Source organism: Parus major, chromosome 4 (assembly GCF_001522545.3).
Source record: "Parus major isolate Abel chromosome 4, Parus_major1.1, whole genome shotgun sequence".
Classification (NCBI taxonomy): Eukaryota; Metazoa; Chordata; class Aves; order Passeriformes; family Paridae; genus Parus; species Parus major.
Window position 1 is genome coordinate 30098802 of NC_031771.1, and position 16667 is coordinate 30115468.

The 16667-nt window shown below is 37.7% G+C and overlaps 1 protein-coding gene across 1 annotated transcript; it reads left to right on the plus strand.

Annotated features, from left to right (window-relative positions):
* Positions 1 to 299: 299 nt before the first annotated feature.
* On the plus strand, positions 300 to 16219 carry TMA16 (translation machinery associated 16 homolog). The gene is made up of 7 exons (XM_015625099.2): positions 300 to 388; positions 1506 to 1618; positions 8302 to 8339; positions 9150 to 9234; positions 9688 to 9836; positions 14433 to 14475; positions 15845 to 16219. Exons 1-7 carry the CDS (start codon positions 386 to 388, stop codon positions 16014 to 16016), a joined length of 603 nt encoding a protein of 200 aa, XP_015480585.1. The 5' UTR covers positions 300 to 385; the 3' UTR covers positions 16017 to 16219.
* The last annotated feature ends 448 nt before the right edge of the window (positions 16220 to 16667 follow it).

The following is a 16667-nucleotide window of genomic DNA, read 5'->3' on the forward strand; positions in this document are numbered from 1 at the left end:
TTTTCTTGACTTTGTTCCATTTTCTTCAGCTCAGCAAGGCTCCTTCTTTGCATAGGCACCACTTGTGGAATTTCTCCATCATAATTATCACCAGGTTCTTGGACTACTACTTTTTCTTTAATCTGAAACTCATGGGTTAAGATAAAGATTAAGCCCCATTAATTTTAGCTGCCAAAGCAGTCACTTTAGCTGCTGCCAAGAGATTATCCAGTCCCTGATCAGGTTTCATCCCGTGCTCTGGGCCCGCACCTTCGCCATGACAGCGGCAGCTCGGAGCCGCGGCCCGGTCCGCTCGGGGCGCCACGGAACGCCCGCCGCGCCGCCGCGCGCCCGCCCGGAGCGCTGAGGCTGCTGCACCGCGGCGCCGGAAGGAGGCTCGCTGGCCATGGTGCGTGTGGCGGGCTGGGGATGGGGACGGGCATGGGGACAGGGACAGGGACAGGAGAAGGGGTCCGGGTGCGGTTCCCGCAGCCTGCGCTCCTGCGGATGGCGGTGGCTGCTCACGCCGTGCTCCCCGCCCCTTCATTCCCTCCGGGAGTGGCCTCACCAGGCCGCGGGAGTCTGCGGCGAGTCCGCTGGCGGGCCGGTGGCCCTGTGGGCCGATACGGGCGGTGAGCCGACCTTGCATTTAAAAACTGCTGCGTTTCCTCCCCCAGGGGTTTGTGGCCTTTCGGGCCTTCCCGGCAGGGCGGCCCCGGGGCGGGGGGATGCACGGTCCGCTGTGGGGCAGGGGGGAGGTGCTGGCGCCGCCGGAGATTTCCCGAGGTGCTCAGAGTAGTTTTGCCTTTGACACCATCTCTTTTTTTCGCATCCCTAAGCACTGATGTTATCCTAGAGAACTGGATTACTATAGTCTCCGTTTGTTGACGGCAGGAAAGCCCCCTTGCTTTCAGGCGTTTCTTTTTGGTGCAGTTAAATAGCATATTATTGCATGAAGCCTTTCAGTTCTGTTCAAGTACTTTCTTACCAGAAAGTAGGATAACTTAGAGTAGTATTGCTCTACTTTGGAAATTCGTGAATGGTATTCCCTCTCTGTGCAGTATGAAAGGGAGGAGAATGAAAGCCTCTGGCTGGTCTCTGGTATGAGGCATTCCAATGATCCCTTGGGAAAAACAAGAAAATTGCTTTTATTACATTGTACAAATTACATGAGGCTCTTGTCAGAAACCCAGATAGAAGCTTGAATGGGGACATTTTTCGGCAAAGGTACTAAGAGTTATTCTTGGTTTTTTAGCTGTAGAGTTCTGTCAAGTAGGTATTTTGACAGTGGTCACTGTCAGATTTCTTGCAGCGTTTCCTGTGCTCTAGCGGTTTTGTTACAGCATGTACTGGCTTCAAGTAATTTTGTTATTGAAGTGGGTGAAATTGATAATGTGTTACTGAAAGTTAAGGGCTTTATTAGATATCTATGACCTTTTATGTCTTCACCATGCTGTGTATGTCATTCTTCCCTTTGCTGTTTTACCCACCCTTATTAGTGCTTAGTATCTTTGATTTCTTTTTAGCCAAAGTTACGAAAACCTCAAGGAGGGAAGCAAGAGAAAAAAGTTATCCATCCCTACAGCAGAAAAGCTGCACAGCTTGCGAGGGATGTACACAAACAGGAGAAGAAAGAAAAGTAAGTTGACTGCAAAACCTCTGTACAGACCAAAGAATAACATCACAAAGGATATTTCTTATTTGTAGTAGTGGACATGGGCTGTTATGCTGATAGAACCATAAATAACAGAAAGGCCTGCATAACTTAATACTGCTGCTGGGCCATGTGAAGTGACAGGTTTACATGCATTAAATCAGGTTATACAAAGTGTGTAGTTCTGCTGCTTGACTCTGGGTGTTGTCCTTAAAAGTTAGATTTCTTGCCTTTGGTAATCTGAGTAGCATGATGCTAATGATTGCATATGAAGGTGAGTCACCTACTTTGACTTTACTTTGAGTTCTGTTTAGGGGCCAGCTGCTTCTGCTAAAATGCTGAGTGAACAGAAAAGAAAACCCAGAAACCTTCCTGCAGAAGACAGACTTCTGAATAAAACTGTATAGTGAACTCCTTTTTGGTGGTTTTATGCTGCTCCATGGCAAGTTTGTTTTTCTGCTTTTAAGTTTTACTTCCCCCTCTCACAGAGGGAAAAAACAGCTGGTGAAGACTGGTCTTTAATTTACATTGTCTCAGCTTGCTTGCTATGCATAACTGTGTTTATTTAGGAAGTTACTCAAGCTAGCTTAAACATTTTCCATCTTAGCATAGCACTGTATAAGCTGTATAACTGTATAAATTGTAGTGTCTGGATGGACTATGTGAGCTGAGCCCAAATACTCATGTGTCTGAAGGTGTTAAAATGGAAACTCCTGGTCCAGAGACTGTGCAGTTTTGTTGTTAGGATTGATGTAGAACCTTATCCACAGCAGTTGCACCGTTGCTTTCACTAGAAGGGGGGTCTTTGCTGCCACAGTGGGGTCATGGAGCCTTCAGCAGAGATGCTGCAAGAGTTCACAAGTAGCATGTATTGAGGATTGGGCTGTTTTTTAATGTGCAAGAAGTTTCCCCTGCTTTTTTGTATTTTTTCTGTGTTCTCTGACTATTGATTTTAAATTTTTACTGCAGATTATTTTCCTACTGCTAAATTGACCACTTTGTCCCTTAGTTCTCTCACCTTGTGTCTTAACATCTACTCACAGCTCTTAATCACAAAAGATACCTTAATCTTACTTGATTCTTCAGCTTCATTAAAGAATCAAGTAAGATTCAAAAAGCATTGCATTTGTGACTTCACCATACAGAAAAACATGCACAAGAAAACTTCGTGAGGGAGCTTACTTACTGATTATTCATTATGACTTGGCAAAATCTCAAAAACTCAAATCTTTTAGTGACAGGCTCATGTGGTTAGAGTTACACTGGGACACCAGTGCCGATGTTTTTTCTTGGAGTGTTACTTTAATTCCTCTTGCAACAGCAGAAGGTTGAAAGGCCCTGCTGAAACTGAGGCACTGCTCTCCCCTCGTCCATCCAGTTGTTGCATAACAGAAGGCAATCAAGTTGGTCAAACATGACCTTTAATAAATCCATGCTGACTGCTCCTGATCACCTCCTTGTCCTGCATGTGGATAGAGATGGCCTCCAGAATGAGGTGCTCCATTGCCTTTGCAGTGATTTAGGTGGGGCTGACTGGCCAGTAGTTCCCTAGGTTCTCCTTCTTGCCATCTTGGAGACCCAGGGTGACATCTGTTTTCTTCCAGTCCTCAGGCAGCTCTCCTCCTGTCCATGACCTTTCAAAGATAATTGTGAGCAGTTTAGCCATGGTTTCTACCAGTTTCCTTGGCATTCAGTGGATGCATCCATCAGGGCCCTTGGCTTTGTGGATGTCAAGTTTGCTTGGGTGTTCTCTAACCCAGCCCTCCTTGGCCAAGGGGGAGTCTTCCTTCTGACATTCCTTAATCCTGGTCAGAGATTCCTGGGGGCTGCTCATGGCAGTGAAGGCCCACACAAAGAAGGTGTCTGCCTTCACTGGTCTCTGTTGTCAGGGTCCCTTTCAATTCAGTAAGAAACTCACATCAGCCTTAGTCTTCCTTTGTATTTGAAGAAACCCTATTCTTGCTATTTCAATCTAGGCTGATTGTAAAAGATGTAACCTTTCATATTGCATAGGGAAGCCATTCCACCAAGAATAGTGTGTCAGTTCTCACCATCCACAGCATATTGTGATAGCAAAATGATCTTATATTTTATATCTTTATATCTTTTAAATAAGAGTTCTACATCTTACGCTTCTGGGGCCTGAACAGTTAAGTAACATTCTGTACTTCGTAGATCACTTGAGTTGTGGTGTTCTAAAAATTAGTTTCATTAAAAACATACTCCATTTGTCTATATTCTATTTTCTGTATTGTCTTGGCTTGAAGAGCAATTTAATTTGAAAGACATGAATAATGTTGATTTTATATTTCCTGTTAGTTTTTTTAAAAGACTTGTTAAGGGTTCCAGTTTCTTTTGAATCTCTGTTATGTAAATGATCACCTTGGTAAATTCTCTGGATTTTTTTTTTAATATTGGGAATTAAATATGTGTTGAACTTTTTATTGTAATTACTTAGCTTTCAGTTTCTGTAATATAATGGTGAGGCTTGGACTTATTTTGCATTTGTCTGAAAAAGGCAAGATAAATTTCTGATGCTGTGAATGGAGGAAAGCTTTCCACTCCTACACTCTCGGGAAAAAGAAATAGCTCACACCAGTTTTGTTCTTCCGCATTGCTTCTGCAGGCCTATTAAATGTCTTTAAACAATTTTCCAAATTGCTTCTATTGAATGACAGCCCTGTTCTCTGGTAGAAGGTTAATACATCTTTTGGTGGTAAATAGGAGAAGCTGCCTTGTAATCTCTACAGAATTTTCTTCCTTAGTCCCATCTCCAAATCTCATACTTTTTTGACCATGCTTGTTACTGTGTAGAAGTAAGTTGTCTGAAGTATGAATAGGACACAAAACTGGAAACAGAATTCTCAATGTGATCTCACCAGGCCTGAGTAAAGGGGATAATTTTTCTGTACAGGCTAGTGCACTTCTGCAGTACAGAAAAACTGAATTAGAGTAGTCAGTGAATGCAGGAAGTCCATAGAGTTTGTCTGTACTATTTTTATTAAGCAGTGGATTTCCCTGCCAGAGGATGCTCTAATTGGCTGGATAAATTTGTGCAGTAATACTTTTGAACATACATACATTTTATTTCTTGATTACTATTAAACACAAAGGTGTAGGGTGTAGGAAGCGCTTGACTGGCATGTTATTGGAGGGTGAGAATATCTTATAGAAGTACCAGTCAATGCTTTTAGTTTTGTGTAGTTTGTTTATTTTGCATTGCTTGTTTTGGTTTGGTTGGGTTTTGGTTGTTTGTTTTTTTTCCTTTGGTACTTGTCTGGAGACAGTTTAGGCTTCTATTTCCTTATTAACTTTCCTATAGGATGGAAGTAAAGAAATAACTACTGTGAATGTTCCTGTTTATGTTACACAGGAAAGAAAATTGCACTAAGTTATGAGTTGAATATTCCAGCACCTTTTGCTGGAAGGAGAGAGTAATAAGGGGTGGATATTATCCACAAGGAATTTCAATATTTAAAATGCACTGGGAAAAAGGAGAGAGAAATTCTGCATGAAGTTGCAGAAGTCTTTTATGGGCTCCATTTTCCACTCTTCACTGCAAGCATTTGTAACGAAATATGACAGCAGTTAGAAGTTTACTGTCCAGAAACTGACTGCACTACAAAAGACCAATCTTAACCATAATAAGAGAAGACAGACCAATTGCTTTTAGAAAATTGTCTACCATCTTAAATCATCTTGTTCACTTAAATTACACCTTTTTCTTGCCTGCATCCCTCTCCTCTCGATTCTCTTCAAGGTCTAATGAGCAGCGACAACTTCCAGTGTATTACTGCCAATTTATTCTCTCTTAATCTACAAGTGAATCCTTATTCCTTTAGGCAGCTTGTTTGCTCTGTTAAATAATTACATGAATATTTTTATGAGACAGCAATAGCTGCTTCACTGGCAGTAGTAGAATGTTAGTCAGTAGAACACTGACTTTTCTACACTTTAGGAAACCAGATCATAGTGGGAAATTTATGAAACTTCCGTAGTAGTGATGTTCCAACACCAGTCATGTTTTCCTGCAACTGCAGAGATACCTATCTGGCTTTGGTAGCTAAAGCTAATCTAGCTGTGCATTTTTTTTTTTTCTGTTGTTTTACCTCCTGAGTCAAAGCAGACCCTTTCTATTGCACAATAAATTGCTTAGGAATACATTTTCATCACAAATAACACAAGTCTAATACTGACATGTTCTGAGATATGAGAGCTAAGGAGTTTTTACAGTGGTGGGGTGGGAAGTGACCTTATGGGAATAAGCAACCTTCAAATGTCTCCCAGTAGAACTGTGCTTGCTTTTTCTGAAGTTTTCCCCTGTCTAACCTCCTAATCTTTCTTGACCCACTATGCTTTTACTTGCATTGCTTGCAGCAGTGATGCTTTGTGACATGTTCTTGCAGATTCTTCATGAGGAAAAACTGTTAGCTTTTAGAATTATTTATTTTAAAAAGCCTGTCTTAGTTTTCAGAGCCATAGAGGGCATTTGTATGTGTGGATATTATTGGGGAAAAATACTGAGTTTGTAATCTGATTTGGGAAATACTTATTCATTGTTAGTGTTTAGAGTAGAGCAGTTTAATACAATATCTGAGATAAAGAGGTGCTAAAGGAACATGTAGAATTTACTTTTTAAGTACTTAGTAGGCATCAAGAAAGCCACTAATGATTCTTATTAATAATCATTGCTTAAGTAAAGGTTTTCTGGAAGGTGGGTGAAGAAGAAAATCATCAAGAAACAACAGCCTGGCACAAGATTGTATCCCTGGTCTTAACCTCTCCTTCCCCTAAGTAAAAGCTATTACTGATTGTGTGGAAGGAGAGGAAGTTTCTTTGACTCACCTGATTTGATTAGCCTCCCCACTAATGCTATTGTCTTCTAGCAGTCACTGAGGTGATGTTTTTATGAAAAGTACAATAAGGCAACATCCAAGCCTATCATTCATTATTTCTCATGCTGAAATTTGTTGTGTGCACCAGGAGAGTGAAGGTTTTTCTTCCAGAAGAAAATGGTGGTTCTGTACTTCGCTGCTTTTATAAATAAATGATTTTGTGGCCCTAACAGGTGCAGATGGTAGTTTGTAGTGTTTTAGAATGTAGATGTGTGACATGATCCTGTTTAGGCAGCTTTCCTAGATGCCATTGTAGTTTTCTCTGTGGCAAAGCTTTGCAGACAGGCTCCTCTGGCAGTGTTGCCTTGCAGAGTTCCCAGCAGGGGTTGCTGGTGTGGAGTTCCACTGAGTGCAGTATGCATCCTTTTCTTGGACACTGCTACCATCCAAAGCTCCCTGCTATAAGTCCTCTGAGGATAAAAGCCTGCCCAGCTTTTATTGCCCAGCTTCTTCTACACATGCTGGGGGATCCATAGAATTAAAAATTTCTTTAATATGTTAGTGGAATTCTCAGCAGCTCACACATGCTGTGCATTTCCTTGTGCATGGCTTTTAGACAGTCTTCAGAGGATGAAATACTTCTTGAAAAATCTAATCTTTATTTAATAATGTAGGTTTGTGGACATGTGACACTTCTAGGTTTGTCTCTGGAAGGTAAGGGGTTCATCTTTTGATCCCAGTTTTTGTGGTAGGTGACAGACTTCTGTGCTCTGAGTTACTTCAGTTAGCTCTAAAATGTTCATTAGGTTTTACAGAGTAAAAGCAATTTAATAAATGAGCACAGTAGCTTTGAACAGTGATGAATTTCAACATTATTTATTCTTTGTCAATTACAGCCTTTATGATTTACTTAATCCATTACCAAATTTCCTATTTAATAATAATAATAAAAAGTCAATTTCATGAGAGGTCCTTGAATATATACACTGAATATGCATGGCTAGGGTATTTTTTCTAGTGACAAATTTTGTACTTGCCCAATAATGTCTTGTTTTCCTTTCTGGAAACAACAGAAAATTGCAACATCTTTTGATGCAGATTGCATCTGACACCTTGAGCATGACAAAAGAGTATGAGGCACAGGATTTCCTGTTAGAGAACTTGTCTTTTTTGAGAACTCCTGATTAGGACGAAAATTAATCCCAAATAGAACTGTGTACCAACATCCCAAAGAGCACAGAAGGCTTTTGAGTATCCTGCCAGGGATTCAAGTGGACTTAAAAGTACTGCGAGACAGAGCTGGGTTTTTTTCCATCTTCTTTAATGAAGCTGTTAATTTTGGTTTCTTACCACATTAACTTACTGTTTGCTAAGCACAAACTTTAATTATTGCAAGTTTTAAGGTGGCAGAGTGGTATTTTTCACATTGCCTGCTTGATTTGAAGGAGTGCAGTGTAGTGAAATCTCCCAACTCATTAGACATATCAGAGGAATATCAGAAATACTTAAGGAAATTGTGACAGTGCAGCTCTTTGGTGAAATAAATTCCTTTTGCACTCAGAGAAAAATTTTGCGTCTGTTTTTCTTCCAAGAAGCTGTTTAGCTTAATAGGTAAACTGGACACATTTCAGCTAGTAGTTTTACCAGAAAGTAGATATTTTGGATGAAACAGAAGTTTTACATTGTTTGGAATTTGTCAAATATTTCTATTTGAAATTTTACCTTGACTTTCACTATGATTGAAAAAAAACCCCAACTTTTTAAGAATAAAATTAAGGTTATTATTTATATGGTACTCATTCCTGGCTAACATATCTGTTTTTTCTCTGCTAGGTTGAAGACTGACAAAGCTTTGCGTTTAAGCATTATTGGTAAGCAGAAACTTCTATTAGTGACTACAGTATTCAGTTTCGTGGAGATTCTAAGTTTCACCAACTTTTTAGACATCCAATTAGAGCTTCTTTTTCTGAAATCTGATTCTGCAATCTACAAATAGACTTGACTGAAATACTGAAATACCTGACATGTTCACTTAATCTGTAGAGGATTGAATTTGGGGCTGAGCGTAGCTAATCTTTAGTCACTGTACACAACAGCAAGGCAGTATAGACCAAATGAGTGCTTTGTACATCTGTACACATATTTATTGTATTTGTAATACAAATACAATTAAGCTTTTATAATTGCTTGTAAAAGAAGATGATATATGTAGGTTAAAGGACACATTGTATTAGCAAGTAAATCCAAAACTTTGAGACACAACCTGGAATATTTTTCTCTTCCATATGATTGATCCTGCATCTTTTCAATTTAATCTGTTTAAAAATAGATGTGCCTATCAGGACTCTTACTCAGCCACTCTGTTGGCTTTTTTTCCCCTTTCTAAGTTTTCTTCCTAATCAATTGATATAGTTATATTTTAATTAATTTCCAGTAAAACAAAGCCTAACTTTTTCTTTTTTTTTTTCCTGTAAGAAAAGTATAAAATAAACCTGAAATGATGTGGGAATGTTTCTATTACATCTGCCTTCATATGTGGTACCCACAGTATCAGAGCCTATGATGCCATTCAAAATCTTGAAAAATGGGGGGAGGGGGCATTTGAAAAACTTTGAGAAACATTAATCTGTATTGATGCTACAGTGGTTGTGTAACAATTAATGTTAAGTTTATTCTTGTAGGAGAAAAACTGCAATGGTTTCAAAGTCACCTTGACCCCAGTAAAATTGAGTACACAAAGAAGGAAGCTGGTGAACTAATTGAAAAGTAAGACTGGTGTTAAAAACCTTGACTTGTCTTTAAAAATAATGGATGATGACTCAGGAGGACTTTTATATATTGCTATTAATAATATCAAGTAGTTGATTCTGTTGCCACTGACAAATATTGAGACATTTATACAGTCATACTAGAATTATTCAAGTAAATCGTATTTAGTTTCTTTTTTTCAAGTTATTGAAGTATATCCCTAGTTTTGTAGTATGTGGAGGTCTTCAAGTGATTTGGACAGTAGTAATAACATGCACTTGCTTGTTAGGTTCTTTATTCTGTGACACCTGAACATGCAGATTTTATACTACTTATTCCTTGAGTCTCCAATAAATAAAGAAAATAAATTAGAAAATAACTACAATTAGTAAAATAATTTATCAGAGTAATTCTGTTTAAAATTGTTTTTGTATGACTGCATCTAGCTTTTATGCATTTTATTTCTTTCAGTTATATGTGTCGATTCAATGCTGAATTGGAGCAGATTGAATTACAAAACAGCATTAAAGGCAGACAAGGAATACAGCACGCTTCAAGGGAAGCTGTCATCAAGCAGACAATAGAACGTGAAAGACAACTCTATGAGGGTTATGGAATAGGTATGTAAAAGCATTAGAAAGCATCCAGTCCTCACCTGAATGCTCACCTGCTCACAAGGCCAGAATCTAAGCAAACTTTCTAGGCATTGTCCTTATTTTTCTTTCTCAAGAAATTAACCTAAGTGCTAGGTGTGCCTTGGAGTTACTTGGGAGGAGGGCCACGGTGAAGAAAAGGAGAAAAAAATGATGGTGGAGATCTGACTTGTATATTCTACTTTTGCCTTTGTGCATCTTTGCTAGCACTGTCTTTTCAGTGCAGGCATATATAACCTATTTTTGAAACTAAAGCGAGCTTTTAATGCACCTGCCTTAAATACAAATTATGTTTAGCTTGTTTGGACCTTCCTTTGATAGCTGGAACTAGGCTGAAGGGAAGCAGCAATAGTTTGGTGAAATAAGGAAGAAAGACAAAGAGATAATGAAAATGCAAAAAGCAGAATTGTTTGGGGATAGTCAAGATAAGCAGTGAAGTGTTTGTATTTTGCTTTAACCAGTAATATGCATGTTGAAGCTGAGTTAATGCTAAAGTATTATCCAGACATAACTGGTCCTCCTAATAGTAAAATATGTTGTGGAAAGCATGAAAAATCTACATTATTTTGTAGTTAGGATACAAAGCACAGCAAAGTTTGGGTTGTGTGTAATATTCCCTGGTCAGCTGTCCTAGCTGTGTCCTCTTCCAGCTCCTTGTTCACTCTGTGCCTCCTCACTGGTGGGCTGAGGTGAGGAGCAGAAAAAGGGCCTTGGATCTGTGCAAGCCCAGCTCAGGTCTAATGAAAACATCTTGTTTTCATCAACCCCGTTTCCAGCTAATCAAAAGTGCAGTCCTGTGCTAGCTACTTTGGAGAAAATCAGCACACCCTGATAGGTATTGTACAGATCGAGAAAATTAATGGCTTTAAAGTTTTGTCAGTGCAGCCTACAGAGGCAGAGGAATTTAGAAATATCTCTATGACTTAATGCATAGATGTCTTAGGAGGGGGAAAAAGTAATAAGAAAAATAGATTCTGTGATTGTCATCAAACAGCTCAATTGTAGAAAGTACTCTTTTTTTTTTTTTGCTTTTAAATTTTAGTTCTTTTTTTCCTTACTGCTTTGTGGAAAGCTGACAGAAAAAGGCAGTAGGGCTAGAGAAAAAGATGTCAAATGCACAAGCACAACATAAAAATAATGAAGAAGCTAGAAATATTGTAGGCAAAATTTGAGGTTATTATAGAATTAGTAAGTAAAGCATTCAGAGAGCACAGTGCAACTTCACATATTAAATATACTTTCAAATCATTCATTATTTGTTACCACAGCTGCTGCAGAGTTTGCTCTCTGTCTAAGACATTGTTCATTCAGAGAAAATAGTTGCTGCTAAGTACTATAGCAACTAAATACTGTAATTAGAGATTGGGCATAAATGGAAATCAGCTGGAAACAGTGCTTTTATGTTTTGGCTCATTATTAGTCCTAGAAGCTTTAGTAAGCTTTTATAACTGACTTAGATTTGTTGGGTTTTTTTCCCCCCCGTTCTTGAACTCAGTTATTTCTTGTATGCATGTGCATTTGCTATGAAGAGTCTGCATTATATGTATTCTTTTCATTTAGGAAAGTACTTAAATTTGATGCAGTCTATTTGTATCATAGAATCAATTAGGTTGGAAAAGACTTCCAAGATCATTAAGTCCAACCTTTGACCAAACATGGCCATGTCAACTAGACCATAGCACTAAGTGCCACATCCAGTCATTTCTTGAACACTTTCCAGGCTACTGATTCCTGTCACTTCCTTGGGCAACTCATTCCAATGCTTAACCACCATTTCAGTGTAAAAACCTCTGTCTTGATGTCCAATATGAATCTTACCTAGCTGTAGCTTGAGGGCATTTCCTCTTGTCCTGTCAAGGATATATATAAATGAAAAACTAATCCTTTACAGAATGTAAAAATTTGTTTACAAAAGTGGTAGACATCCCAAAATAAAGAAAATTTTAAGTCCTTTTTAAACAACAATAGCTATACAGAGAACATTATTAGTGATGTTGTTGAGGTTTAGCAGCTCCTTGTCACTTACTCCTTAAATATATCTACAGTAGTTTTACTGCAGTTTTTTCCTCTTGTTTTAATTTTGTGTATTAGGGTTTTTTGTTTAGTCTGGTCTTACATGTTTATAGCAAAGTTATTGAAAAGTAATGCTAGATACTTGTTTATTTATTTGTAAACCAGGGTTGGCATGTTTTCAGTGGAAAAGCATCATAATTATTTCATGTGAACATCATCCATTTTTGATAATTTGCTTCTAATTACCTTGCATGTTCTCTCAGATGCATAATATTAATCTTGGGGAAAGTGGCTTTTAAAACTAAATACACCAGTTTTGTTAATTAGTTCTGGAGGCTTCACATTACAGGGAAATCAATTTAATTCAGATGAAAGCTGTATCATTCCATGTATCTGCTAATGTAACTTCTGTACTGTTCATTAGCCACTGTTTTCTGTAGTGATCATTATTGTATAACCAAACAATTTTTTGCCTAAAAAGCACCTACAGTTTCCTTCTTTTTTAACAGGCTGATTGTTCTTGCTCAAAAGAAACAAAAGTAAAACTATCTGAAAGGGTCAGAAACATTTAAAATTGTTTACTTAAATCTTTCACTGCTGTTTTGCTAAGCATGTAAATTGTTGAATACTTTGTCTTAGACATGCCAGACAATAATCTACTCCCCAAAATACTGTGTTCATTTCTTTCCCACTAACTCCTGTTCTATATTTCTCTCTTATATTTTTTCTGTCTTTAGTTCAAAAAAACATGCTCCTCTTAACATTTTAAAGCAAATGAAGGAGTTCACAAGCAGCAGCAAAAACCATGACATTGGTGCATGCTAGGATGAGATGCAGCTGAGTTAGACAAGTGTTACTAATCCAGCATAATTTAGAAAATCAGTTACTGTGCAGTATATAATTACTCTATTTCTACACACAGTTCTATTCTTAATCTGGCAACTCAGTAGTTTTTATTGTGTAACATATTGTAAACACACATGTAAGCGTAGCTTAAAAATTTTTCCACTGCCAATGCAGTAAAGATGAATTCAGTGCCAAATCTTGGGTTTGTTACAGAATCTTCTCTCTTCAGAGTGCCTGCTTTCTCATGATGTTGGTGTGCCCCAGATGATAGGCTAGATAAAACTGTTAGAATATATTCTTTGGAGAAGGTCTACATAACTTAGACTCAGTAAATGTTGTTTTTTTTAAAAAAAAGAAAAAAACAAACGAAAGGGCTTCATTTGAAAGTCTTGTCATTTAGTCCTGGTTTGTCTGACAAGAACACTGAACTGTATGTTCAATCCATGCTTTGATAAAAGAAACAAATACAAATCTCAGCATGGTGCCACTTGTGCCAAACTCAGTTTTTACTACTAGAGGCAAACAGAGTAGCGTTGATTGCTCCTTGTAAAATACCAACTGGGATGTTCCAGTGCTTGGCACTGTGCTGCCATGAGTGCAGTTCTAGGGACTGCAGAGAGAGAAACAGCAACTATGGCTTTATTTGAATGCTTTATTGGGAAAGCCTAATGTGGTATGGATATTTGGCATGGATTGTGGCATGAACCAAGGAATCGGCAGACCAAAAAACGCATTAGGCAAATTTTTCCTTGCCTTGCCTTGCCCAGCTGTGAACAGTATCACCTCATCTGCTTACCAAGGGGTAGTCTGCAGAAATCACTGTAATTGTTACCAAAACATTTTACATACATTATTGTTCTTCAGTTGGTAACTTCATAACCAAGTGTGAAAGGAAGGAATAATTTTGTGAATAATAAGGACTGTCTGGCCACAAAGATAAATGGTACAGGTATCATCATCCCACGTTTTGCAGTAGTAAAATCATCCGTAATCCTGCATTGATAGCATGATCTTATTTATTACTGTAAAACTTGAGGAAATTGATAGATGAACAAAGGCAGATCTGTTTGTTCAAGGACAGTATAAAAGTTGCTTTAATGCCACAATTTTAAGAGCTAAAATAAAATTAATGTAATGCTACAGAGGTAGAAAACATCTGTCCTGTGAAAAGCCTGATGGCTGTGAAGTCTGTACAGTTCATAGACAGTTATGATGTGTTTTATAGTGTGAGAAGATGTCAAAGCTCCTAAGGTATAAATTAGTGGTGATGCTAAACGTGGGCTGCTTGTAACACTGCAGGACTGACCAGGAAAAGAATGACACTGAACCAAGGCAAAGCAGCTTTGGCATCTTTTTGTAAAAATGTGCTTAAGTTTATAAATTACAGTCTAGTAGGAAGATTTTGGCTGCTCCAGGAGGAAAAAAGCAAAATGGTCTGTTCCACAGGTCTAAATACAAAATACCTGCCTTCCTTTTTACTAGCAAAGGTAATACAGATTTGTAGTATTATTTATTTGTATTATTATTTATTTTAATATTTGTATATATGTATGGCAGGTTTCTTTAAGAGCAGTTTGGCTGCAATGGAAAGAAGATATGTAGCCATTTTGGTTAGAGGCCATTTAGCTCACATTTCTTCCTTTGAAATGAGACTCACTTGAATAATGTAACACATCTGATAGAATTTAATTTCTTTCCTATTAGAAATACCAGACATTATGAACAGAAAGCACCTTAAATTTTTCAGGTAGGTTTTTTATTATCACTTATAATCTGTTTTATCTGCAAAATACTGTTTCTGAAGTTAACCTGTTGTCTTTCTTCATAAAAAAAGTAACTTATGCAAAACTGCCAAGGAATTTGTCTTTTTGAAAAGCAGAGTAGGTATGGCACTGCTATTTTGGCATTTCTTAGCTGTTACAAGCTGAACACTTGTGCCAGTTATTAACTAAAACATTGGAAGATTTAGATTCAACAGTTAGAATGCCATTTCTGTAACTTAAATAACCTTTTTCCTCAACATTCTCAGATATTTTACCTAAAATGATGACTTCAGCTGTTCACAGTAGTGTTGGTATGTGTGTATATACTAGTAGAAAATCTTAAATGAATTTACTACTTGCATCCAGTTAAAAGATCTGGGAGCTGTGAAACTTGCTGCTGGCTCATCTGGGCCAGCATGTTGGTTTGTCCTGGTAGTAGATGGAGTGAACATTTTTGCTGACATCCTATCAAATGAAATACCTTGAAGAAAAAAAAAACAACAACTTGCTTGTGTTACAAGGATATATCACTGACTCGCAGGGATGATAGCCAGAAGCCATACTTACAGGATGTTGGAATAAAGCCAGAAACCCCAAATAAAAGGGACTCCTGTATATATAAACACGCAATTGACTTCTTGAATGGGGACATCAGATAGAAGTGTTGTTGTATTGCCTTGGTAAAGGAAAAACACATCTTATAATTGGCAAATGCTGTCTTTACCCTTGAGAAAAATTATCCATGAAGTGCACTTACTGTAATGAAGAAAGCATTTTATTAAGGGAGCACTGGGTTTGATTTGTATTTGAAACAACCCTTTCTCTTTCATGAAGCCTTTTGAAATGATACACTTACCATGTGAATTAATGCTTACTAACCCTTTGTGCTCTCTTGAAGTCAGTCATGCAACATGTTAACGTTTACCATAAATCATGAGGGAATTACATACATGTTATGTTGCATATGCAAATCAAGCATCCAGGTGAAGAAGCTCTCCTGACCTGTTTTTCTGTTGCTTACCAGACTGCACGTTGAATAAGACAAACCTAAAAGCAAGTGGCCAAAAGTAACTGAGGGTTCAGTAAGTCTATGGGAATAAAGTGAAAAATGTATTTTTGTTTCAGAATATCACATCTGAAAGTATTTATTTCTTCATAGAGAAATTACAGCTTCAGTAGTGCAAAATATCAGGTGAAATCTTTGGTGCTTATTCGTATCACAGAGAGACAGAGGGTAACTTAGAAAAGCAGCCTCACTTGAGTTAGCATCTTCTGAGGAAATCAGAATTAACTCTGACATGCCTTCCTTTCTATTGGTAATTGGTTTTCATTACTTATTTTTTTCTCTTTAAGAGAGTGGGATGGTGATCTGAGGAAACTGCCAAACATCAAAATGAAAAAGCTCTCAGTTAGGGATGCTGCCTTCAGTCACCTTGTGGTGACAGATGCAGAAGCAAAAGAAGACTTGAATGAAGAGGAAGATGTGGGCCCTGATGAGCAGCAGCCGATTCAAGAGCTGAAATAGTAAAGGGAATTGTTAGAAACCTATTTTAGTTTTCACTGGAAAAAAAAAATAAAATTTAATTATATTTCTAAAAGCTTTGTTAATTGCTTTTTTATTATCTCTGTACCTATGGTAAAGAATAAACAATATTACTGGGTAAAGCTGTATATTACTGGTTAAGATTTTTTGACTATAAATAAATACTTAAAATCTTAATCGTGTAAGTTCATGTCTTGAAATCCTGACTAGCTGAGTACATTTTCTGTCTAGATTCAGACTGGAAAACTTTGTGGTCAGAAATCCTTACCTTTTTGTGGTAATTGCAATAATCTGTTAAACATGAGGAACTCTTCTCTTGTACCTTCTTTTCTTTGAGAATCTGTGTCAGGATCATAGAGAGCTGGAAATGCTTCAATAAAATACTGAGTATTTTATGTTTTGTCAGGGGAATTTGAAAGAGTTACTGTCCTCAGCAATCTGTATTGCAGAATTCAGATAAAAAGCCAATCAAAGTCCCCACAGACCGTTTTTAAATATATCTTAGTCCGTATTTTTTCTCTAACCCTTCTGTGGAAAATTGAATTGAAGCCACTCACGACTTTTCAATAGCAGGCTTGCTTTATGAAGCAACTCTTAGATGCTTTTAAATGTGTCTTTCAGGAAAGTTCTTAG

Coding starts and splice junctions, on each gene's coding strand:
- TMA16 (XM_015625099.2), top strand. Junction 1,619..8,301: donor AAACAGGAGAAGAAAGAAAA/GTAAGTTGACTG, acceptor TTTCTCTGCTAG/GTTGAAGACTGACAAAGCTT. Junction 9,235..9,687: donor GCTGGTGAACTAATTGAAAA/GTAAGACTGGTG, acceptor TATTTCTTTCAG/TTATATGTGTCGATTCAATG.